The sequence below is a fragment of the Trachypithecus francoisi genome, unplaced genomic scaffold (assembly GCF_009764315.1).
Source record: "Trachypithecus francoisi isolate TF-2019V2 unplaced genomic scaffold, Tfra_2.0 Lachesis_group2, whole genome shotgun sequence".
Lineage (NCBI taxonomy): Eukaryota > Metazoa > Chordata > Mammalia > Primates > Cercopithecidae > Trachypithecus > Trachypithecus francoisi.
Window position 1 is genome coordinate 108054860 of NW_022681465.1, and position 27304 is coordinate 108082163.

The 27304-nt window shown below is 38.8% G+C and overlaps 1 protein-coding gene across 4 annotated transcripts in view; it reads right to left on the reverse strand.

Moving 5' to 3' along the window:
- WDR41 (WD repeat domain 41) overlaps positions 1-27304 on the reverse strand; it is a 199933-nt gene that overhangs the window by 39747 nt on the left and 132882 nt on the right. For 2 of the 4 annotated variants that reach the window (XM_033179933.1, XM_033179930.1), the window contains exon 3: positions 6103-6218. In XM_033179933.1, the coding sequence (XP_033035824.1) occupies positions 6103-6218 (116 nt within the window). Of the gene's footprint in view, positions 1-6102; positions 6219-8363; positions 8778-27304 lie in introns of those variants that run through there. The other 2 variants (XM_033179932.1, XM_033179931.1) reach the window with 2 other exon arrangements.

Sequence of the window (27304 nt, forward strand, 5' to 3'; positions counted from 1 at the left end):
TCCTCCCCTACACATTAGAGGTTGCAAAATGACAACATTCTATCATTCCTCCTAGCCTGAATTCTTCTATAAAGAGAAATTTCTTCTCAATTATTACTGATCCCAAGACACAGTTTATATAAGAAAGGCAGTATAGATCTTGACTGACCCTTTATTTACCAATTTTCAAAATAATGAGTTAGTTCCCCAGCATTCTCCAAAGGTGAGTTCTCTTTGTGAAATATTATTATGAAGACATGGATTTAAACATATGTGATATGCTGCAATTCATTGCAGTTATTTCCCGTATCCATGCTCAAGTTGCCAGATGGATTTTTTAAGCTACATTCTAAAGACGTAGATCTTTAGATCAAGAAAATAATTTTCAAATGCCTAGTAAGGGTTTTTGTAGTTGAGAGAGACTGATTTTATCTAGAAATTATAGAGTTTTACTGCTAAGGTGACGAATTTGAAACTGAAATACTGTTAGACACTTGCTGTCTTTATCCCAACATTTGATTCTATGCTGCTGCATGAAGCAGCAATTACCTTTTCACTCACTCCTGTCATTCTCCCAAACCCTGCAATATCTTATCCAACTAAACAAAATTCAACTACAGCTCCAAAACACAAGCCGAAAGGACAAAATGATTGGAAACAAGGAGAAAAGTAGCAAGGGTGGCACAGGTATCTGGGTGATGACACTGCCGTAATTCCCTAACTTGATTCAGGGCACGTTCCAAAACAACAGACATTCAATCAACACGTTCACCACATGTGGCGGATTAGGGGTTTTAGAAATAGAAAAGTTATTTGGTTAACAGATTTCAGTAAAATTTACTATAATAAAGTTGTCTAAAGTCAATGTCACACTGGATATAAGTGCTTTAAAAAAAACTGCCAGATATGGAGTCTGTTATTAATATTGTAGCTGTCAGAATTTGTGATAAAAAGGATTCTGCTTATACCCTTTTTTCCAGGCATAAGTACGTTAATAGCTCTAAAAATAGTATTAACTTTTTCAAGCCATCAAATATTAACCAATGGCATAATTACAGTTTCTGAAAAAGCTGCCCAAAGACATAGCCAATGAGTATGTTCATGCAAGTTAAAAATAAAATAGACCACCTTACAACTATGGAAGCGTAGCAAACACCAACACCTGCCTCCCAGATCCCCTTTCAAGAGAGGACTCACTGCCCAGCTGTGAGGAATCTAGTTATCCAACTGCCTCCAGCTGTGGACTTCAGGATTCATTTCTGCTTTCAAGCCAAAGTTATACTAGCTCAGTTGGCTCCTAGTCACTGCGATTTAAGCAAGATAGAAGCCACGTGCATATTCGTCATGAAGGACCCTCGGCAAATAACCAAGCAAGGCAGTAGTACAAAGCCCTAGTTATTTACATCCAGCAGAGAACTCTAAAAAGCAACCTTCCTCCAGCGGTCTCCATTGGGCTGGCAGAGACTTTGTCACATCTGCATCAGAGTCTGAGACAGCTCCCCTTGTCCAATTCTGCTTCCTCCCTTCTCCTTTCATTGGCTTTCTCTCTAATAAACCTATTGCATGCTTAACCCCATTTTAGTGTCTCCTTCCCAGGGAACCCAGGTACTAGAAGGATCTAAACTAGACTGACTGTTTCCCAGGGGACCCAGATCCTAGGATCTGAACTATACTGATTTCTATTCTCTGAAGGTAGTGTATAAGAAAGAATATGTTTAGCTTGAGAATATTTCCTTAAAAATGAGCATATTGTTCACTTTTAGTGGAACAAGCTATACTGAGTTTATTTACTTTCTTATGAATGTACAGCTTCACCAACCATCCTAGAGGCACATTTTGTTCTCCAGTCTGGCACTTCATGGGTCATCTGATTCTTTTCCAGTCATGATCACCATCCTACATAACCTTGTCTGTTTCCTGAAGGAGCAAGGAATGGTCAAATAAGCAACAGAGAAAACTCTTCTTAAAATGTGTTATGAACTCAGTTTAGTTTAATGTGTCAAATGCTAGAGTATTACATGCAATTTTAGCACAGTCCATTTTTTGGAAGACTGTTGCTGAGGCTTAGCCTTCTTTAGTGATCTCCCAATCAATATGACCCTCACTTCATGTTCAAAAAATACTGAAGAAAAAAAGAAAAGGCAGCTGTCTGTTAGGTTATACAGGATTTATTGGGTATCTTCAAAAACCAATCTGAGAAAATTTTCCACTCACTGATTTTAGCTGAGCCACTGAGAAAACAAGAAAATCCTTCTGCAAAATTTTCAATAAGATGATATTATCTAAAGACTTGAAGCGTGAAACCTGGATTATAACAGCTGACCAAAAAAAACAGAGTGTAATGTCTTCAAAAACTAAGAAACAAAAAAAGTGTAACAATATAAAATTTAAAAACTGGAAAGGTATTTCTCTAATTTGATAATGCATAATGTACATATGCAGTGGTAAAGATAATTCTAAACTATTAAGAGTAAAAACATTCAGTTCTTAATTCTGTTCATAATATGTTTATACTTTGTAGATTTTCCTGTGTCCTTACTAAGAATGACCCTTTCATTTTTTTTTAGTACACTACAGAATTAAATTTTTAAAAACAACAGACTGAAAGTTCTACAGGTCAGCAAATGTCTGAAAAACTTCATACTTGATATGTACATTTGATAATGACTTTTCAAAGAATTAAATGTGAATCATGAAGTCATATCATTGCATTACAAAAGTCAAAAAGCAGGCTTCTTCGTCTATCTTAGATTCACTGTGGTAGATCAGAAACTGGGCAAAAATTATTCTCCCGCCCAATATTCCCACCACCATTAGCAATAGGACTTAGTTACTTCTACCATGAGAGGTCAAGTTTATTTACCCACTCACTGAATTTGTGCCAGCTCCTAACTTGCTTTGGCTGATGAAACAGCAGCAAACATGATGCCAGCTGAGACTTGAAAAGTGTCTTACTTTGGGGCTTGCCTTTCTGCTGCTATTAGAACTCCATGATCATTATGTGAACAAGCACCTGAAAAATCACATGGAGGGAGACCACAGTCATTTCAGCTAAGACCTTCAGCTGAAATGAACCACCCAGTCCCCGCCAATCTACCAGCTGACAGAGGCATAAGTGAACCTAGCCCAGAACAGCTGTTCCTGGTGCAAAGACAGACTCACCCAGCTGAGCCTAGCCTGAATTGCCATCCTGCAGAATAATGAGCTAAACAGATGGGGTTGTGTTAAGCCACTAAGTTTGGCGTGATAGCTGATAGAGCAATAGATAACGAACATACTCACATATGGCTTTTTACTCTTTACAGAATATTTACTCTATCATTAAACAGCTGAAGTATATGTGAGCACCACCATGGGGAAAACAGAACCAAATATATGTCAGCGTTTGTACACTAAGCATTATTCTATAGGCCGGCTTCTTCTACAGAGTCGCCTTCTCACTAGGGGGTAGGAATAGCCAAGAGGACATGTCACAGAGGAAAGGTAACAGTGAACATGGACTCTTAACAATTCATAGAAACATTTGAAGTCCACAACCTGATCCCATTCTCTGTATTTATTATTTAACTTTCCTAGACAAAATAACTTTAGGATTCCTTAACACCCAAGTATTAGTGATTATAAGAAATTATCAGATTTTCTTTTTTTTTTTTTTTTTTGAGACGGAGCCTTGCTCAGTCGCCCAGGCTGGAGTGCAGTGGCGCAATCTCGGCTCACTGCAAGCTCCGCCTCCCGGGTTCCCGCCATTCTCCTACCTCAGCCTCCCAAGTAGCTGGGACTACAGGCATCCGCCACCACGCCTGGCTAATTTTTTGCATTTTTAGTAAAGACGGGGTTTCACCGTGTTAGCCAGGATGGTCTCGATCTCCTGACCTCATGATCCACCCACCTCGGCCTCCCAGAGTGCTGGGATTACAGGCATGAGCCACCGCACCCGGCCCCAGATTTTCTTTAATCTAGCAACTTACTAGGGTAAAATATAGCACAAGAAAACTTTAGCTGTCCAAAATCTTACCTTTCCAGAAATAATTAGTTCCCCACAAAAATGACCACTTAAATAAATGAAGTGTCTCTCGGGACACAACAACAAGTAATATTGCCAAAAAAACGGCTGCCAATGATTGACATGTCATGATTTGGTTGACTTGCACCACAACAGGAAAACAGTGCTGACAGGCCAGTAATATACATGAGACAAATCTTTTCAAGCAAAAGTTAAGAAACACAGTACTGTTTAATAACTTTGCTGGACTTTGTCTCTGGTTCCTAGAAGGGAGTCTCTAAACCCTTGGAATTTTCCAAGTGGTAAGAATGTCTTCATATTCATGGTGGGTCCCTTGGACCACACCTAAGTTTATGCTAACGGAACAACTCACAGTGGGCCCTGAGATAACATCAGGAAAGAGGCTGGCCAAGCTGGAAAAATGAAACACGTGATTTAAAGGTATGGGCTTTGTGCTACCAGCCATGGTGGGGAGGGTGGGGACTGAAGGTTGAGTTTAGTTATGTGACCAGTGATTCAAACAATCATGCTTACGAATGAAAGCTCTGGACACCCAAAGTTCAAGTGTGCTCACTCATTGGTGATACACACTGACGTGCCAAGAGGGCAAGGAGTCTTGAGACACGGAAGTTTTGCGTGTGGGACCCCCTAGGCCTTGCCCTATATACATCCTTTCATTTGGCAGGTCCTGATTTGTATCTTTTATGATAAAACTGTAATCCTGTGTATAGTGCTTTTCTCAGTTCTGTGAGTCCTTCTAGTGAATTATCAGACCTGAGGGAACAGTGGGAATTTGTAGCCAGCAGGTGGACATGCAGGTGGCCTACAAACCCATACATGGCTTGCAGCTAGTGTCTCCGGTAAGGGGTGTTGTATAGACTATGCCCTTCACCTGTGGAATTTGACCTAACTCCAGGTAATGTCAGAACTGCACTGCACATGGTAAAAGCAACTAAATACCAGTAACATTTAAAAAGCAGAGAGAAGGCTGAGCAAGGTGGCTCACGCCTGTAATCCCAACACTTTGGGAGGCCCAGGTAGGAAGACAGCTTGAGCCCAGGAGTTCGAGACCAGCCTGGGCAACATAGTGAGACCCTGTCTCTATTTTAAAATATTAAATTTAAAAAAAAAGAAAGAAGAGAAAAGACAAGGTTAATAGCAGAAGTGGTGGTCAGAGTTAGGAATAATCACAGTAACACTCATCCATGGACTGAAAAATGAAAGAAAAAAACAGCAAAGGCAAAAGAGAAAATTAGAGATGAAAGTGAAAAAACTTGTAGAGACAACAGAAATGAAGTTGGGGGATTAGGATGGCACACAATGTAGATGCTTAGTAGTCTAGGGAGTCATTCATTCACTCAGCCACCATCTATGAATTATCTGCTACATGTAAGGCACTGTACAAGGTACTAAGAAAACATGGTGAATAAGAAAAACATAGCCTCATTCTCATGAAGCTTACATTTTAGAGAGGATGAAAATACTGAGTTACACCACTAATTATGTAATTGTTATGGTGAAACATGCTATAAAGGAGAAATATATAGTTGAATATGGGTTTAATATACATAATACAGATCAATAATAGTCTACAGTCCTAAAACCTATATACCTTCACCTTTATTTGCAAATATATTAAACACAACTATTATACATGTTAGCAAGGAAGTACAGAATAATGTACATTTTCAAGTAGTTTCACCAATAACAAAAACTTTGGATTAAATCCTCACCTTCCACTAAAAATAAAACATTCCTGGTAGGTACCTGATACTTAAACATTTATCATATTTGTTTCTCAAATACAGGTTCTCCTTGATATACTGTTATAACTCCCACCCAAATTTTAAAGTCATACACTTCTTTTTAACTATTAAGAATATTTCTGAGAAAGGAAACAAACAAACCCTCAAATCACCAGACATGACACCCTGACTTTGGGCAAAAAAAGACTCCAGATGCGTATTTCATCAGAGGCCAATTTTAATTTCTACTAAATGTTACTAATGATCAGTTTTAAAATTTTTAGAAAAGATGTATTAATTTTAAAGGTGTTTAACATAAAATTCCCTAAAACCTCTTCCCACACAATAGTCAATTAGATCACTATAGTTTCTTACCTGTAGTCATCTAACTGTACCAGAAATCGTACAATATCATGATGAGCTTTTAGTACAAGCAGTTCAGTGTAGGGATTCTGGGTTTGTTCTTCACCTATTGTCTGTAAAGGAGATTTCTTGTATCGAAAAAAAAAAAGAAAGCAATAAACAAAAGACAAAAAAAGAGATAAAATGATTTGTAAGACTATACTGGAATACAACTGCATGGTATACATCTGAGAACACAAGATTTTTAAAAGCTTTAAGATATCATGTTCTAATACTAAATTATTTCTCCTTATATCAACTAAATAACTACCAATTCCACATAAAACACTTCTCCTACCACAAATTCGAATCATGAATTTCAGTATTTTCAAATCACAATAAATTTACAAAAGGGTGAATTTTATTTTATGTAAATTGCATCCTATTAAACCTCACTTTAAAAAAATTAATGGGCCAATCCAACTCAGCATTTCAGAAAGCGTGTTCCTCAGTTAAAATGCGGCAGAAACTAAACTGCACATCAAAGACATAAAATAGTGAAACAGTGCCTCATCCATTACAAGCATTCAACATGTGTTTGCTAAATGAATAAAGGAAGGCATGAAATCGACTCTGGATTTCTCAAACTTGATGCTGATATTTTTGGGCCAGATAATTTTTTTTTTTTCACACCACCACGCCTAGCTAATTTTTGTATTTTTAGTAGAGACAGGGTTTCGCCATGTTGGCCAGGCTGGTCTTGAACTCCTGACCTCAAGTGATCCACCCGCCTCGGCCTCCCAAAGTGCTGGGAATACAGGAGTGAGCCACTGCTCCCGGCCCAGATAATTCTTTGTTGTTGAGGGCTGTCCTGTGCATTGTAGGATATTTAGCAACATTCCTGGTCTATACACATTAGATGTCAGTAGAACTGCCGCTCTGCAAGGCATGACAATCAAATTGTCTCCAGACATTGCCAAATGTCTCCTGCGGGGCAAAAATCACCCCAGTTGAGAACCACTGCTTAAACGAGAAGCCTGGATACAAATTTCTTGCATAAATAAGGGAAAATCATAGGTTCTGATAATGTACAAATTCACAGCAGTTATACAACTGAATTTACCTTCATATGAAGAAATCTATAAATTTAAAACATGCATAAATGTCTTCCTAAAAAAAAAAATCACCACAAAGCATTAATTTTGTATTTATTCTGTCTTCCTTCTAGCAGAGGTTGTGGTGAGAAATTTGAAAACTGTATAAACTGCTTCCCCTCCAATGAAAACTTGCCAGGAATGGGAGAACTGGTTAATCAAATTACATGATTCACCAAAGAACCAGGTTAAAACAGAATTATCCAAAATGTCGTATATACCATGTGTGGCTATTCAGTAATCCACAATTCTTCCACAGTCTCAAGGATTTAGGATTAATCTGAGATAAGAAATTTTTAAAAACAGACAATACCGTCAACTGCAAACACATGAGGAAGTTAAAACTGAGTAGACTGCCTACTCTCAACAATCCAATTTCTTACTTTTAACAATCTAAACAAATACTTCCTATGAGAAATAAAATGGAATTCACAAATTCTGTTCTTGTGTGGCATAGGAAATAAATTCTGGACCTCAAAATTTTCAAGACTGCAAAAATTATTTTATTCACATTTCAAATGTAAATCTCATTACACACGGTCTGTTCAAATAAGGGCCCATGAAGAGTGTGTGACTATGAAACCAAAAACAGCAGTTAATTAGAAAATCATGTTCTTGACCTTGAAGCCAATTATTACTTTTTAAAAATAATTATATCCTTTTTTGGTTCTTGGATAAGTAAATTAATTTTATATTCCCTGAGCAAGGATCAGCTGACACCAGGAAGCGGCACCAATTCAAACCAAAAGTGGAAAGCTGCGGTCACAACTCGTTCGTTTCTAGGTAAACTGGATACTTTTTAAGTGGAAATGAAGATAGTTTCGGTAGCCAGAAGCCCTGTCGTCACAGGTCCCAATAGGACTGCAGACCCTGAGCCAGGGTCTCACGATTCGGCTAGCCGTGGGATGGGGCCGGGGGTCTGCAACTCCAGGGTGCGTATGGGGGCCAGCCGGGTCCGAGGAGCCCCGGCTCGCGCGCCCTCCGCCCCCACCGGCGTGAGGACTGCGAACTGAACTAACTCAGCACCCAGCCCCGCCTCCGCCCGGGTCCCCGCGGTCGGAACTCAGGGAGGCCGAACCGGAACGAAGCCGCCCCTCCAGCAAGCTCGGAGGGCGCAGGGCAGACCCGCCCGGTGTTTACCTCGGCCAGTCCCTGCGGTTCTCGGCCTCCCCCGATCAGCCATCGCAACATCCGGGCAGCGGCGGCCTCTCGCCCGGTCCGGCCCGTCTGCCAGAACTCCGTTCCGGGGTCGGCCTCCTCCTTCCTCCCCGGCTGCAGCGCAACTGAGACTCTAATAACTTCCCGCCCCAGATCAGCCCACCGTCCTAAGGAATGCAGACCACAGTTGAAGGAGAATTTTTGTCCCGAAAGCGCTTCCGTACCCAGCCACAGAGGCTTGGTTTGGGGATTCACTTCGGAGCGGCGGCCAAAGGCGGAGACGGCTGCGGCGATGGCGGGGCGCGCGCTGCTCCGACTGAGCACGCGCGGGGGCGCCGCCGGGTAGCACACGGAGCTTAGGTAGCTCGAGCGGCCCCTGGTGGACGCGCGCGGAGCAGTAACTAGACGCCGGCCAGCAAGCGCGCACCAAGAATAGTCCCCCCTCCCTGTGACATGGCTTTAGTATCCTCCACTTCCTGGAGTACCAGGAAACCTCCCCCGCTTTCCCAAGAGCTGGCTGAAAAGGTGTACCGCAGTAGACTTCTGCATCCAGACAAATCCAGTGGCTTATGTGTACGGCCAAATAAATCTGGCCAACATTTACTATGTGCTATATAGTACAGCTACTGTGCTGAAGCTTTACATAAATCCTCATGGTAAACCTATATCCTCTATTTTACACATCAAGAAACTGAAGCTGTGAACGATTAGGTAATTTGTCTAAAGATAATAGCTAGGAAGTGACTGCATTGGTTATGTTCTTGACTGTATGCTATACTAACAGAATCTCCCTCAAGAATAGAAGGCAGTTCATATACCTTTTTTGACTACTACATTTTCTTAGGTAGTCAAAGGGCTGTGGTTCTCTATGCTGACTGCATATCAGAAACCTGGGTAGGTTTTGAAAATGTAGATTCGTGGTTTCCACCTCAGACTCATTAAAATAATCTTTGTGGTTGGAACGTAGGAATCAGGGTTTTGGGAACATTCCTCAGGTGATTCTGATGAGTAGCAAGATCTGAAAATCGCTGGTCTAGGAACTACTTATACATATCATGTTTGCAAACGTGTAAATATATATACTTGCATATGTATTTGTTAGGTTCAAATAATCCTCCTAGCAGTAAATTGTTGTAGGGAACCTACAAATGTCCCAACGAATGCATTAATTCAGCAAACATGTGTTGGACACAGATGCACTAGAGAAGCAGAAAGGAATCACATAAAATGCTGCTCTGGAGGGACAAGGCAGAATATCCCAGTCACCAATAAGAGAGAGCCATATATTCCACTTTAAGGTAAGTTCGTCGTGAGCAGCTGCACAAACTTACAGTCCCTCTGGGAACTGGGATCTCCTATAATTCATCTTTGTATTCCTTTGAGTGCACTCGGCAAGAACACACTTCCAAGGATCAGGAGCATGTTGCCTTCTGTGTGCTAGCCCCAAATTGCAGTCTGCATACAGTTGAAGACAGACCAAAACAGAGACTATCCCCTGGGAAAGAGGGACTTATCTTTAGTAAAACAAAGCCCAGAGACATCAGGAATTCAGTTCTGGAAGGAATATCTTTAAGTGAGACAATGTGGTTGCCCAAATAGCCTAAATTGTATCCTTCTGATTATCCACATTCTTTAGGGTTTGCTTCATGCTCTTTAGGGTTTGCCCACTGCCACATTACTCTGATGTAAGGAACATTCTGCTGATCCTTTAAAGCACTGGTCCGGGGTGAACACTTCCTCCCTTCATTCCTCTTAGGACAGCTAAGAAAGAACATTTACAAGATTAGTATATTATTGGGCACACAATGTATAAAGATGTCATTTGTGGCATCAATAGAAAGGGTGGGGGTGGAGCAATATAGGAGCAGAGTTTTTGTATGCTATTGAAGTTACATTGGTATAAATTAAAATGAGATTGTTATAACGTTAGGATGTTAAATGTAATTCTGATGGTAAACACAAAAATACCTGTAAAATATACGTAAATGGAAATGATCAGGGAATCAAAACATTTACTACAAAAAATAAGCTAAACACAAAAGATGGCACTAATAGAGGAAATGAGGTACAAACAACTATAAAGCATATAGAAAACAAATAGCAAAATAGAAATTCCTCTTTATTAGTAATTACTTTAAATATAAATAGACTAAACTGTCCAAAGAAAAGGCAGATTGACAAAAAAACCCAAACTCTAGAATCCAACTATATGCTATCTATGAAAGACTGACTTTAGATCAAAGACACAAATAGATCAAAAGGGAAAGAACAGAAAAAGATATTCTATGCAAATAGTAACCAAAAGAGAACTGGAGCAGCTGTACTAATATCTGACAAAACAGACTTTAAATCAAAAAAGTTTCTAAAGACAAACAGAAACATTATATTATATATTAATAAAATAGTCAATATAGCAAGAAGATATAACAATTATAAATATTTACACACCTAATAATAGACCCTCAAAATTTATGAAGCAAAACGACAGAATTGAAGAGAGATATAGTTCTACAACAATGGTAGCAGACTTCATTTGCCCACTTTCAATAATAGATAGAACAACCAGACAGAAGATAAAGAAATAGAGGACATAAACAAACACAATAAACTAATTACATCTAACACATATAACGAACACGCTACCCAACAATATCAGCATAAACATTCATCTCAAGTACATGTAGGACATTCTCTTAGACCACATCATATGTTAGGCCACAAAATAAGTCTCAATCAATTTTAAAAGATAGATATCGCACGAATTACCTTCTCTGACCACAACAGGAATCAGTGAGAGAAGTAAAACTGGAAAATTCACAAATATGTTGAAATTAAAAAAACACTCAAACAACCAATGAGTCACATGCAAAAGCAGCACAAAATAAATTATAAAATACCTAGAGACAAAAACACAACATGACAAAACTTATAGGATGCAGTAAAAGCAGTAAAGGGAAATTTATAGGTATATATGTCTACTTTAAAAAAGAAAATCTAAAATCAATAACCTGACTTTATACCATAAGGAACTTGAAGTAGAAGAGCAAATGAAACCCAAAACTGGTAGGAGGAAGGAAATAATAAGAATTAGAGCAGAGATAAACAAGATAGAGAATAGAAAAAATAGAGCAAATCAATGACACCAAAAGTTGGTATTTTGCAAAGATCAACAAAATTTAAAAACCTTTAGCTGAACTGACAAAGGAAAAAAGAGAAAATGCAAATAACTAAAATTGAAAATGACAGTGGAGACATTATTACTGACTTTACAGAGAGAAAAGGGACTATGTGACTACTATGAACAATTATACGCAAACAAATTAGATAACCTAGAAGATATGAATAAATTCCTTGAAATACACAAGTTATTTAAATGGACTCAAAAATAAATGGAAAATATTAACAGACCTATAACAAGTAAAGAGATTGGAACAGTATTCAAAAACCTCCCAAAAAAGTGGAGTCCTGGACCAGATGGCTTTACTGATGAATTTACCAAACATTTAAAGAAGAATTCACATTAATCTTTCTCAAATTCTTCCAAAAAGTGAAGAGGAGGAAACACTTTTTAACTCCTTATACAAGGCCAGCATTACCCTGATACCAAAGCCAGATAAAAACATCACAAGAAGAGAAAATTACAGGCCAATGTCTCTTATGACTATAAAGGAATAAATATTTGACATAATATTATCACATTAAATCCAACAGCATATTAACAAGTATTATTTACTATGACCAAGTAAGATTTATTCCAGGAATGGAAGAGTGATTCAACATAAGAAAATCAACCAATGTAATACATCACATTAACAAAACAAACGAAGATAACCACAGGATCATCTCAATTGATGCAGAAAGGCATTTTACAAAATCCAACACCCTTTTATAATAAAACTCTCAGAAAACCAGAAATAGAGGGGAAATTCCTCAATATGATAAAAAGTAATTATGAAAAACCCATGGTTAACATCACATTCAATGGTGAAAGACTGAAAGCTTCTCCCCTAAGATCAGAAACAAAATAAAGATGTCCTCTTTGACCACATTCTTCAACACTGTATTGGAAGTTCTTGCCAGAGCTAGTACACAAAAAGAAGTAAAAAGCATCCAAATTGGAAAGGAAGAGGTAAAGCTCTATTTGCAGATGATATGACCCTATATATAGAAAATCCTGAAGAAGTCACATAAAAGGTATAGAGATAGTAAATAAATTCAGCTAAGTGGTACTAGATTAATACAAAAAAATTATTGTTCCTACTTGCCAGCAATGAACAATCCAAAAGGAAACTAATAAAACAATTCCATTTACAATAGCATCTAAAATAATTAAATACATAGGAATAAATCTAACCCTGGAGGCAAAAGACTTCTATACTGAAAACTACAAAACATTGCTGAAAGAAATTAAAGAGTACCTAAGTAAATAAAAAGACATCCAAGCTCTTGGATAGAAAGACTTAACATTGTTAAGATATCAATATTTCCCAAAACAATCTCCAGATTCAATGCAATCTCCATCAAAATTTCAATAATCTTGTTCCTAAAAATGGAAAAATAATCCTCAAATTTATATGGAATTGCAAGGGGTCCCAAATAGCCAAAATAATCTTGAAAAAGAAGATAAAGTTGGAGGACTCACACTTCCCAACTGTGGAACTTACTACGAAGTTAAGGTAATAGTACTGACACAAGGACAGACATATAGACCAATGGAATAGAACAGAGAGCCTAGAGAAAAACTCTCACATATATGGTCAATTTTTTTGACAAGTGTACTAAGACCATCCAATGGGGAAAGGACAATCTTTTCGACAAATGGTACTAGGAAAACTGGATCTCTACACATAAAAGAATGAACTTGGATCCTTATCTTACACCGCACACAAGTATTACGATAGTCAAATACCTAAACTTAAAAGCTAAGTTGTAAAACTCTTAGAAGAAAAAAAATTGGAGGGGAAAATCTTCATGACATTAAATTTGGCAAAATTTAGTGGCTGTGACACCAAATGCACAGACAACAAAAGAAAAAATAAACCAATTTGACTTCATCAAAATTAAGAACTTTCATGCATCAAAGGATACTCTCAAGAAAATGAAAACCTAGAGAATGGGAGAAAATATTTGCAAATCATACATCTGATAAGGAAGTGATACCTATAATATATAAATATCTCCTACAACTCAACAACAACAACAAAAAACAACCCTAATAAAACTGGGCAAAGGACTTGAGTAGACATTTCTCCAAGGAAGGCATATGAATGGCTATTCCCTTATGCACCTGAGAAGAAGCTTAACATCATTAGTCATTAGAAAAATGCAAATCAAAACCACAGTGGCATGCCATTTCACACATATTAGGATGCCTATAATTGTTTTCAGATGGAAAATAAGTATTGATAGGGATATGGAGAAATTGGAGTCCTTGTGCATTGCTAATAGAAATGTAAAATGGAGCAGCCACTGTGAAAAATCATTTAGCAGACCCTCGAAAGTTAAACATACAACTACCATATGACCCAGCAAGTCCATCTCTAGGCATATATCTACAAGAAATGAAAGCAAGGACTCAACAGATATTTGGGCCAATGTTGACATCAGCACTATTCACAATAGCCAAAAGGTGGAGACAACCCAAATGTCCATCCACAGAGGAATGGATAAATAAAATGTAACATACACATATAGTGAAATATTACTTAGGCAAAAGGAATTAATTTTTAAATATATTCTGCAGCATAGATGGACCTTGAAAACATTATGTTAAGTGAAATAAACCAAATACAGAAGAATAAATATTGTATGATTCCACTAATATGAAATACTTAGAATAGGTAAATTCATAGAGACATAAAATAGAATAGAGGTTACCAGGGATGGGAGAGGGGGAAATAGGGAGTTATTATTGAATGAGTACAGAGTTTATATTGAGACCAATGAAAACAATTTGTGTATAGATAGTGGTGATGATTATACAATATTGTGAATGTATTTAATGCCACTGAATTGTACAATTACAAATGGTTAAAATGACATATTAGTATGTTTAACCACAATAAAAGAGATAAACAGACCAATGGGATAGAATAGAGTACCAAAATAAAACCACATATATATGGACAACTGATTTTTTTTTTTACAAAAGTGTAAAGGCAATCAGTATAGAAAGACTTTTGAAAAAGTCTTTTTGTTAATGGTGCTAGACAATTTGGTATCCATATCCAAATAAATGTACTTCAATTTATATCTCATTCCATATGCAAAATACAGGATTAATCATAGGCATAAATGTAAAACCTAAATCTATAAAAATTCTAGAATAAAACATGGAAAGGCCAGTCATGGTGGCTCAAGCCTATAATCCCAGCACTTTGGGAGGCTGAGGTGGGAGGATTGCTTGAGCCCAGCAGTTCAAGATCAGACTGGGCAACATAGCGAGACCTCATATCTACAAAAAGTTTAAAAATTAACCAAGTGTGGCGACAGGTGTCTGTGGTTCCAGTTACTTAGGAGGCTGAGGCAAGAGGATCACTTAAGCTCAGGAGCTAGAGGCTGCAGTAAGCCATGTTCATGCCACTGTACTTCAGCCTGGGTAACAGAGTGAGACCCCGTCAAAAAAAAAAAAAGGAAAAGAGGAAAAACCTTTGTGACTTTTTAAAGATTTGATCTCAAAAGCACAATCCATAAAATTAAAAATTGATAAATTGTACTACATCAAAATTAACACTTCTGTTCTTTAAAAGACACTGTTAAGAGAATAAAAAATAAGCCATAGACTAGGGAAAATATTTCCAAATTATGTAGGTGATAAAGGACTTGTCTCCAGAATATATAAAGAACCCTGAAAACTTAATAAAAGTCCAGTTCTGAGTGAGATAGGATAAACACACATCACCCTTTCTCTGCAATTGAACAAAACTATAAACTTTGACCAAAATAGATGATGAAACTCTTTGAGGACTCTGGAAAAGGTGGATTGGGGAAGAATACCAGAATTCAAATTACCAGCAAGTCAGCATTTCTTTTTTCTTCAGCAGCTTCCCCAGCCTGAATCAAATGCAACCTCAAATCTGGAAAGGAGCACTGTCGTACAGAAAGAGAAAAGTGTACCTTCTAGTTGTGGCTTCTAGTTGTGGCTGGAACTGCAGGAAGAGGAACTCCCAAAGCTTAGAGAGAATGCAGGAATCCTCTGGGTCTTTTCCTGTCCTTTTTGTCCATTCTCTCATGCCTCAGACTCCAAGATATCCCACAGCAGTGGTGGCAGCTGTTACAGTGGCTACCAACAGGAGACTGCAGGAGCCAAAACTCTAAGGGAAGGGAGACTTCCTCTCCATTCAGTGGAGCTCATGCTGCAAAACAGTGTATCCAAACCCAGACCTGCTTTTTCCCATCTTTCTACCCTTCCACCAACTGGCACCAGAGGTGGAGCAATTATGAAAGTGGGTGGTTTCCAAAAAGGGAAACCCCAAAGAAACAGAAAGTACCAGAGAGAGAGTGGAAATAGAAGAGTTCAGGAAAGCAACCCCAATTAGTTTTATATGAACATCTAGGCTCACCTTCCTTATCTTCATATGCAAGGCTCTTAACCTAATTAGTGTACCAAAGACTTTGAAAACTGAACTAATAGAATTCTGGCCAGGTCCGAGACTAATTAATAGGTGGGACAAATACAGATAACACTGTAAAGGCATTAAAACTGAACAAACATTGGAGCCACAGCTCACAGAAGGTGAATTAAAACTTGTGCCTAACCTAGTCAGGTTAATTGCTTGTTAAAAGAAAAATACCAACAGTCTCCATAGGACTTAAAACCAAATTTCATAGTGTCATATTCCAAAGGTCTAGGAGTATAAGCCCAAATTACTTGGCATATGGAGAAGCACAAAAGTCTCAGCTCACATGGAAAAATACAATCAACAGTTGCCAATGACAAAACTACAGATGTTGGAATTACCTGACGAAGACTTTAAAACATATTATAAAAATGTTTGCATGGCAATTATAAACACTCTTGAAACAAACATTAAAACACAATGTATCAGCAAAGAAATAGAACGTACAAAATAGAACCAAATGGGAAATTTTAAATTTAACATATAATAACTAAAATTTAAAACTCAGTGGATGAACTAGTAGCAGAATGGAGATGACAGAGGCAAGAGTCAGTGAACTTAAATGGAGAAAATCAATAAAACCAAAAGCTGGTGTTTAAAAAGATCAATGAAATTAATAAGCCTCTAGCAAGACTGACAAAGAAAAAAATAAAAGATAAAAATTAGCAGTATAAGGCATGAAAGCAGGGATATTACTTAGGCCCCACAGACATTAAAAGGATTATAAGAGAGTATATAAACAACCCTACACACAAAAATTTAACAACTGATGAAATGGAGCAATTTCTCAAATATCACAAATAATCAAAATCTGTTCAAGCTCAAATAGGTAACCTAAGTAGTCCCATAACCATTTACAAATTGAATTCATAGTATTAAGTGTTCTTAAAAAGCAATCTTAAGGTTCAGATAGCAAATCATAATGAAAATCCCAGCAGGATTTCTTGTAGCTAGACAAGCTGCTTCTAATATGTATAAGGAAGGGCAGACAAACTAGAATGTGCTGTGAGACATTACATTAAAAACCAAAAAAGACACTAAAATCTTTAAAATTTGAATCTTGTAGTCCCTGCTCTCAAGAAACATATTTCAGGAGGTGGCAAGATGGCCGAATAGGAACAGCTCTGGCCTGCAGCTCCCAGCATGATCGACTCAGAACACAGGTGATTTCTGCATTTCCAAATGAAGTACCCGGTTCATCTCATTGGGACTGCTTGGACAGTGGGTGCAACCTACATAGGGCAAGCCAAAGCAGGGCAAGGCATCACCTCACCCAGGAAGTGCAAGGGGTCGGGGGATTTCCCTTTCCTAGCCAAGGGAAGTCATAATAGACTGTACCTGGAAAAACGGGACACTGCTGCCCAAATACTGTGTTTTTCCCAAGGTCTTAGCAACTGGCAGACAAGCAGATTCTCTCCCATTCCTGGCTCAGTGGGCCCCACGCCCACAGAGCCTTGCTCACTGCTAGCACAGCAGTCTGAGATTGAACTGCAAGGCAGCAGCCTGGCTGGGATAGGGGCGTCCACCATTGCTGAGGCTTGAGTAGGTAAACAAAGCAGCCAGGAAGCTCAAACTGGGCAGAGCCCACCACAGCTCAGCAAGGGCCTACTGCCTTTATAGACTTAACCTCTATGGGCAGGGCATAGCTGAACAAAAGGCAGCAGACAACTTCTGCAGACTTAAATGTCCCTGTCTGATAGCTCTGAAGAGAGCAGTGGTTCTCCCAGCACAGCGTTTGAGCTCTGAGAACAGACAGACTGCCTCCTCAAGAGGGTCCCTGACCCCTGTGTAGCCTAACTGGGAGACACCTCCCAGTAGGGGCCAACAGACACCTCATAAAGATGGTTGCCCCTTTGGAATGAAGCTTCCAGAGGAAGGATCAGGCAGCAATATTTGCTGTTCTGCAATATTTGCTGCTCTGCAGCCTCTGCTGGTGATACCCAGGCAAACAAGGTCTGAAGTGGACCTCCAGCAAAATCCAACAGACCTGCAGCTGAGGGACCTGACTGTTAGAAGGAAAACTAACAAACAGAAAGGAATAGCATCAACATCAAAAAGGACATCTACACCAAAACCCCATCGGTAGGTCATCAACATCAAAGACCAAAGGTAGACAAAACCACAAAGATGGGGAGAAACCAGAACAGAAAAACTGAAAATTCTAAAAACCAGAGCACCTCTTCTCCTCTAAAGGCTCACAGCTCCTCGCCACCAATAGAACAAAGCTGGATGGAGAATGACTTTGATGAGTTGACAGAAGTAGTCTTCAGAAGGTCGGTAATAAACTCCTCCAAGCTAAAGGAGCGTGTTCAAACCCATGGCAAGGAAGCTAAAAACCATGAAGAAAGGTTAGATGAATGCCTAACTAGAATAAGCAGTGTGGAGAAGACCTTAAATGACCTGATGGAGCTGAAAACCATAGCACAAGAACTTCGTGACGCATGCACAAGCTTCAATAGCTGATTCGATCAAGTGGAAGAAAGGGTATCAGTGATTGAAGATCAAATTAATGAAATAAAGTGAGAAGAAAAGGTTAGAGAAAAAAGAGTAAAAAGAAATGACCACAGCCTCCAAGAAATATGGGACTATATGAAAAGACCAAATCTACGTTAGATAGGTGTACCTGAAGGTGATGGGGATAATGGAACCAAGATGGAAAACACTCTTCAGAATATTATCCAGGAGAACTTCCCCAACCTAGCAAGGCAGGCCAACATTCAAATTCAGAAAAACAGAGGACACCACAAAGATATTCCTCAAGAAGAGCAACCCAAAGACACATAATTGTCAGATTCACCAAGGTTGAAATGAAGGAAAAAATGTTAAGGGCAGCCAGACAGAAAGGTCCAGTTACCCACAAAGGGAAGCCCATCAGACTAGCAGCAGATCTCTTGGCAGAAACTCTACAAGCTAGAAGAGAGCGGGGGCCAATATTCAACATTCTTAAAGAAAATAATTTCCAACCCAGAATTTCATACCCAGAATTTCATAAGTGAAGGAGAAATAAAATCCTTTACAGACAGACAAATGCTGAGAGATTTTTGTCACCACCAGGACTACCTTACAAGAGCTCCTGAAGGAAGCAGTAAACATGGAAGAAACAACCGGTACCAACCACTGCAAAAACATGCCAAATTGTAAAGATGATCGATTCTATGAAGAAACTGCATCAATTAACAGGAAAAGTAACCAGCTAACATCATAATAATAGGATTGTATTCACACAAAACAGTATTAACCTTAAATGTAAACAGGCCAAATGCCCGAATTAAAAGACACAGACCGGCAAATTGGATAACGAGTCAAGACCCATCAGTGTGCTATATTCAGGAGATCCATATCACATGCAGAGACACACATAGGCTCAAAATAAAGGGATGGAGGAAGATTTACCAAGCAAATGGAAAGAAAAAAAAAGCAGGGGTTGCAGTCCTAGTCTCTGACAATACAGACTTTAAACCCACAAAGATCAGAAGAGACAAAGAAGGCCATTACATAATGGTAAAGGGATCAATTCAACAAGAAGAGCTAACTATCCTAAATATATATACACCCAATACAGCAGCACCCAGATTCATAAAGCAAGTTCTTAGAGACCTACAAAGAGACTTAGACTCCCACACAATAATAATGGGAGACTTTAACACCCCACTGTCAATATTAGACAGATCAGCAAGACAGAAAGTTAACAAGGATATCCAGGACTTGAACTCAGCTCTGCACCAAGCAGACCTAACAGACATCTACAGAACTCTCCACCCAAAATCAACAGAATATACATTCTTCTCAGCACCACATTGCACTTATTCCAAAATTGACCATATAGTTGGAAGTAAAGCACTCCTTAGCAAATGTAAGAGAAGAGAAATCACAACAAACTGTCTCTCAGACCACAGTGCAATCAAATTAGAACTCAGGATTAAGAAACTCACTCAAAACTGCACAACTACATGGAAACTGAACAACCTGCTTCTGAATGACTACTGGTTAAATAATGAAATGAAGGGAGAAATAAAGATGTTCTTTGAAACCAATGAGAGCAAAGACACAACATACCAGAATCTCTGGGACACATTTAAAGCAGTGTGTAGAGGGAAATTTATAGTACTAAATGCCCACAAGAGAAAGCAGAAAAGATCTAAAATAGACACCCTAACATCACAATTAAAAGAACTAGAGAAGCAAGAACAAACAAATTCAAAAGCTAGCCACAGGCAAGAAATAACTAAGAGCAGAACTGAAGGAGACAGAGACACAAAAAACCCTTCAAAAGATCAATGAATCCACGAGCTGGTTTTTTGAAAAGATCAACAAAATTGATAGACCACTAGCAAGACTAATAAAGAAGAAAAGAGAAAAGAATCAAATAGACACAATAAAAAATGATAAAGGAGATATCACCACTGATCCCACAGAAATACAAACTACCATCAGAGAATACTATAAACACCTCTATGCAAATAAACTAGAAAACCTAGAAAAATGGATAAATTCCTGGACACATACACCCTCCCAAGACTAAACCAGGAAGAAGTTGAATCTCTGAGAGATCAATAACAGGCTCTGAAATTGAGGCAATAATTAATAGCCTACCAACCAAAGAAAGTACAGGACCAGATGGATTCACAGCCAAATTCTAACAGAGGTACAAAGAGGAGCTGGTACCATTCCTTCTGAAACTATTCCAATCAATGGAAAAAGAGGGAATCCTCCTTAACTCATTTTATGAGGCCAGCATCATCCTGATACCAAAGCCTGGCAGAGACACAACAAAAAAGAGAATTTTAGACCAATATCTCTGATGAGCATCGATGCAAAAATTCTCAATAAAATACTGGCAAACCGAATCCAGCAGCACATCAAAAGGCTTATCCACCACAATCAAGTGGGCTTCATCCCTGGGATGCAAGGCTGGTTCGACATATGCAAATCAAAAAAAGTAATCCATCACATAAACAGAACCAAAGACAAAAACCACATGATTATCTCAATAGATGCAGAAAAGGCCTTCGACAAAATTCAACAGCCCTTCATGCTAAAAACTCTCAATAAACTGGGTATCGATGGAACGTATCTCAAAATAATAAGAGCTATTTATGACAAACCCACAGCCAATATCGTACTGAATGGGCAAAAACTGGAAGCATTCCCTTTGAAAAGCAGCACAAGACAAGGATGCTCTCTCTCACCACTCCTATTCAACATAGTGTTGGAAGTTCTGGTCAGGGCAATCAGGCAGGGGAAAGAAATAAAGGGAATTCAATTAGGAAAAGCGGAAGTCAAATTGTCCCTGTTTGCAGATGACATGATTGTATATTTATAAAACCCCATCGTCTCAGCCCAAAATCTCTTTAAGCTGAAAAGCAACTTCAGCAAAGTGTCTCAGGATACAAAATCAATGTGCAAAAATCACAAGCATTCCTATACACCAATAACAGACAATCAGAGAGCCAAATCATGAGTGAACTCCCATTTACCATTGCTACAAAGAGAATAAAATACATAGGAATCCAACTTACAAGGAATGTGAAAGACCTCTTCAAGGAGAACTACAAACCACTGTTCAACGAAATAAAAGAGGACACAAACAAATGGAAGAACATTTCATGCTCATGGATGGGAAGAATCAATATCATGAAAACGGCCATACTGCCCAAGGTAATTTATAGATTCAGTGCCATCCCCATCAAGCTACCAATGACTTTTTTGTCAGAATTGGAAAAACTACTGTAAAGTTAATATAGAACCAAAAAACAGCCCACATTGCCAAGACAATCCTAAGCAAAAAGAACAAAGCTGGAGGCATCATGCTACCTGACTTCAAACTATACTACAAGGCCACAGTAACCAAAACAGCATGGTACTGGTACAGAAACAGACGTATAGAACAATGGAACAGAACACAGGCCTCAGATATAACACTACACATCTACAACCATCTGATCTTTGACAAATCTGACAAAAACAAGAAATGTGGAAAGGATTCCCTATTTAATAAATGGTGCAGGGAAAACTGGCTAGCCATATGTAGAAAGCTGAAACTGGATCTCTTCCTTACACCTTATACAACAATTAATTCCAGATGGATTAAAGACTTAAATGTAATACCTAAAACCATAAAAACCCTAGAAGAAAACCTAGGCAATACCATTCAGGACATAGGCATGGGCAAGGACTTCATGACTAAAACACCAAAAGCAATGGTAACAAAAGCCAAAATTGACAAATGGGATCTAACTAAACTAAAGAGCTTCTACACGGCCAAAGTAACTACCATCAGAGTGAACAGCCAACCTACAGAATGGGAGAAAATTTTTGCAATCTATCCATCTGACGAAGGGCTAATATCTAGAATCTACAAAGAACACAAACAAACTTACGAGAAAAAACAAACAGCCCCATCAAAAAGTGGGCAAAGAATATGAACAGACACTTCTCAAAAGAAGACATTTATGCAGCCAAAAGACACATGAAAAAATGCTCATCATCACTGGTCATCAGAGAAATGCAAATCGAAACCACAATGAGATACCATCTCATGCCAGTTAGAATGATGGTCATTTAAAAGTCAGGAAACAACAGATGCTGGAGAGGATGTGGAGAAATAGGAACGCCTTTACACTGTTGGTGGGAGTGTAAATTAGTTCAACCATTGTGGAAGACAGTGTGGCGATTCCTCAAGGATCTAGAACTAGAAATACCATTTGACCCAGCAATCCCATTACTGGGTATATATACCCAAAGGATTATAAGTCATGCGACTATAAAGATATTTGCACAGGTATGTTTATTGCGGCACTATTCACAATAGCAAAGACTTGGAACCAACCCAAATGTCCATCAATGATAGACAGGATTAAGAAAATGTGGCACATACACACCAGGGAATACTATGCCGCCATAAAAAAGGATGAGTTCATGTCCTTTGTAGGGACATGGATGAAGCTGGAAACCGTCATTGTCAGCAAACTATCACAAAGACAGAAAACCAAACACCATATGTTCTCAGTCATAGGTGGGAACTGAACAACGAGAACACTTGGACACAGGATGGGGAATATCACACACTGGGGCCTGCTGGGGGTGGGGGGGGCTGGGGAAGGGATAGCATTAGGAGAAATACCTAATGTAAATGACGAGTTGATGGGTGCAGCAAACCAACATGGCACATGTATACTTATGTATCAAATCTGCATATTGTGCACATGTACCCTAGAACTTAAAGTATAATTAAAAAAAGAAATATATTTTAGGCTTTAGGATAACATTGAGTAAATTCTTGCATTTTAAGAAGAACAACTGAAGGGTAACAGATGAGCACATGCAAATTAGTAATGAGTAAACTGAAGGAGTAAGTTCTAAGGAGACCGAGCTTAAAAATAATCATCAGAGGCCGGGCACGGTGGCTCAAGCCTGTAATCTCGGCACTTTGGGAGGCCGAGACGGGCGGATCACGAGGTCGGGAGATCGAGACCATCCTGGCTAACATGGTGAAACCCCGTCTCTACTAAAAAATACAAAAAACTAGCCGGGCGTGGTGGTGGGCGCCTGTAGTCCCAGCTACTCAGGAGGCTGAGGCAGGAGAATGGCGTAAACCCGGGAGGCGGAGCTTGCAGTGAGCTGAGATCCGGCCACTGCACTCCAGCCTGGGCGACAGAGCAAGACTCTGTGTCAAAAAAAAAAAAAAAAAAAAATCATCATCAGAGTTCTGGAGATTGTTTTCACAAGAATATGGGCATATTTCATCAAAAAGGATGAGTTTGCGTCCTTTGTAGGGACATGGATGCAGCTGGAAACCATCATTCTTAGCAAACTATCACAAGAAGAGAAAACCAAACACCGCATGTTCTCACTCATAGGTGGGAACTGAACAATGAGATCACTCGGACTCGGGAAGGGGAACATCACACACTGGGGCCTATCATGGGGAGGGGGGAGGAGGGAGGGATTGAATTGGGGAGTTATACATGATATAAACGTCATGCACATGTACCCTAGAACTTAAAGTATAATAAAAAAAATAAAATAAAATAAAAAAAAAAGAATATGGGCATATTTAAAAAACTGACCTGTACACTTAAAAATTGAAAAGATGTCAAATATAGTATATATTTTACCAAAATTAAAAATAAAACATAAATACACTGCCCCATCCATTTCCAGCACCAATACTGCTTCCAGAGGCAACCACTTTCAAAGCTGTAGCTGCTTCTTTGTAATTTGCCTTTATTTTTCTGACAAAATGCAATACTACTAAATCTTATACTTGTTCTCTCGTGTCATCATTTTGCCATCTTTGATTTCTTATGTTAGATGAGCACTAATACTAAAAGCCTTCCCCACCAAGCCTTCACATGAAACCTTCCTTACCTCATTGCCTACCTATATTGCCAATGTTCCTTTTCATTATACTCTCAATATAGATATAACATATTTTTTGTCAGTCAATATTCACTGTTTACAGTGTTACGGCTGTGATATTAGGTGGAAAATGTTATTCACTATTGAGTCAAATATAGTCATAGAATTCCATTTCTTCTTCATGGTGTGACTAGGTATGGATCTCTCTAAGTTAATTCTACTTAGAGTTTATTATTGCATAATTTTTAATGAAATTTAGGAAGTTTCAGCCATTATTTCTTCAAATATTTTTCCTGCTCCTTCCTCTGTTCTGCATTTGGAATTCCTACTGCATGTATGCTGGTGTGCTTAATGGTGTCTCACATTTTTCTGAAGTTCTGTCCAGTTTTCTTCATTCTTCTTTCTCTTTGTTCATTGGCTTACATAACCTCTATCAATCTGTTCTCAAGTATACTGATTCTTTCAGCCAGTTCAAATCTACTGAGCCTCTCCAGTGAATTTTTTATTTTGGTTATTTCACTTTTTTACTTCAAATTTCCATTGGTTCTCTTACAAAAATGTCTTTTCTTTTCTTTTCTTTTCCTTTTCTTTTCTTTTCGAGACAGGGTCTTCCTCTGTCACCCGGGCTGGAGTGTGCAGTAACATAGTCACAGCTCACTGCAACCTCGACCACTCAGGCTCAAGTGATTCTCCACCTCAGGCTCCCAGGTATCTGGGACTACAGGCACACAGCACCAAGCCCAGCTAAGTTTTTGTAGAGACAGGGTTTCTCCATGTTGCCCAGACTGATCTCGAACTCCTGGGCTCAAGTGATTGACCTGTCTGGGTCTCCCAAAGTGCTGGGATGGTAGGCATGAGCCACCTCACCTGGCCCTTTTATAAAAATGTCTATGTTTTTATTGGTATTCTTTATTTGATTAGACATTGTCATCATAGCATCCTTTACTTCTGCACACATGGTTTTAGTTCTTTGAACATATTTATAATGGCTGTTTTGAAGTCTTCATCTATTAAACCCAGTATCTGGACCCTCTCACTGGCAGTTCTGTTGCCTGCTTTTTCTTCTTGTGTATGTGTCATACCTTCCTGTTTCATTGCTTGTGTCACAATTATTTGTTGCTATTGAAAACTGAACATTTTTGGTAATATATTTTTTGACACTAGATACTTATTTCCTCCCTTGTCTGGAGCTTGTTTATGTTGTTGTTTGCTTGTGTACTTACTAGCTTGGCTAAACTATTTTAGTGGTTTGTTTCTCTCCCCCCACAGTATGAAGCTTCTGTACTCATCACAGAGTGCAGCCTTGAGCATGGGATGGTCACCCTGGAATGACTGATCTTAGCAGGGCTCTCTTTGTTTATCTGATTTCTCTTTAAAACCTTCTGCCCCTTTTTTTGGTCTCCACTAACTGCTGGCTGATTGTTTTAGACAATGTCCTGTGGCATAAATGGTTCTGTGGTCTGAGCCAATTAAATTCAGGCAGGGATCGTTTTTGAGGCTAGTGTTTGAGGTTTGTTCTGTCCCCAGGAGAACTCTTCTTAACTGTCCCTTCATCTGGGTGAGCTAGCTGGCCTATGATTTAGCTTATTGCTCTCAATATAATCTTTCAATCAACCACACCAATAATAGAAAATACCAGTTTAATTTTATTGCTGGAGACCTCCCTCATCAAGACTTCTGACTTGCCGCTTCTATCTGAACTGGTTGTTTTCTAGGTCTGATACACAGCTGTCACCCTGGGGTTTCCTTTGCCATCTTCCTGAGAATTCCCTGGAATTCCCCTTTGAATTCCCTGAAATGAAGGGGTCCCAGCAATTACATTCCTAGGTATATAACCAAGAGAAACAAAAACATATATTTACACAGAAACTTGTACATGTATGTTTATAGCAGCATAATTCGTAATCCTCAAAAGGGGAAAGAATTCAAATTTATAAGCAAAATGTTGTATAACCATACAATAGAATATTATGCCATAAAAAGGAATACAGTACTGACACATGCTGCGACATTGATGACTATTGAAAACATTATGCGAAGTGAAAGAAGGCAGTCACAAGAGACCACATGCTGTGATTTCATTCATATGAAAGTCCAGAATAGGGAAATCTATACAGACAGAAAGTGGATTAGTGGTTGCTTAGGGGTGGGTAAAGAGGTAACAGGGCAATGGCAGCTGAAAGATGTAAGGTTTCTTCTTGAGGTGATGAAAACCTAAAATTGACTGTGGTAATAGTTTCACATATCTGTAAATATGTTAAAAACCATGAAATTGTATACTTTAAATGGGTAGATTATATGATATGTGATTTATGGTTCAACAAAGCTGATTTTAAAATTCAGGCCATTAAGATATTTATTGGCAACCTGAAGTTTTCATTGAATCTTACAACTCTACCATTATATGAGAGTAACTCTTTAACAGAACCTCTTGAGAAACTTCCCCTCATATCCATTGGCCAGGTTTGGATTCCCTTCCCCTTTCCTAAACTAATTGCTAGTATGGAACTGAGATCACCAGGTGTAGTAGTCCATTTCCACACTGCTGATAAAGATATACCCGAGACTGGGCAATTTTCAAAAGAAAGAGGTTTATTGGACTTACTGTTCCATATGACTAGGGAGGCCTCCCAATCACGGCGTAAGGCAAGGAGGAGCAAGTCGCATCTTACGTGGATGGCAGCAGGCAAAGAGAGAGCTTGCGCAGAGAAACTCCCGTTTTTAAAACCATCAGATCTCGTGAGACCCATTCACTATCACAAGAACAGCATGGGAAAGACCCGCCCCTATGATTCAGTCATCTCCCACCAGGTCCTTCCCACAACACATGGGAATTATGGGAGCTACAAGATGAGATTCAGGTGGGGACGCAGAGCCAAACAGTATCACCAGGATTACATTAGATTAATCATGACTTAATCAACTAGGAAATGAGTGAATACA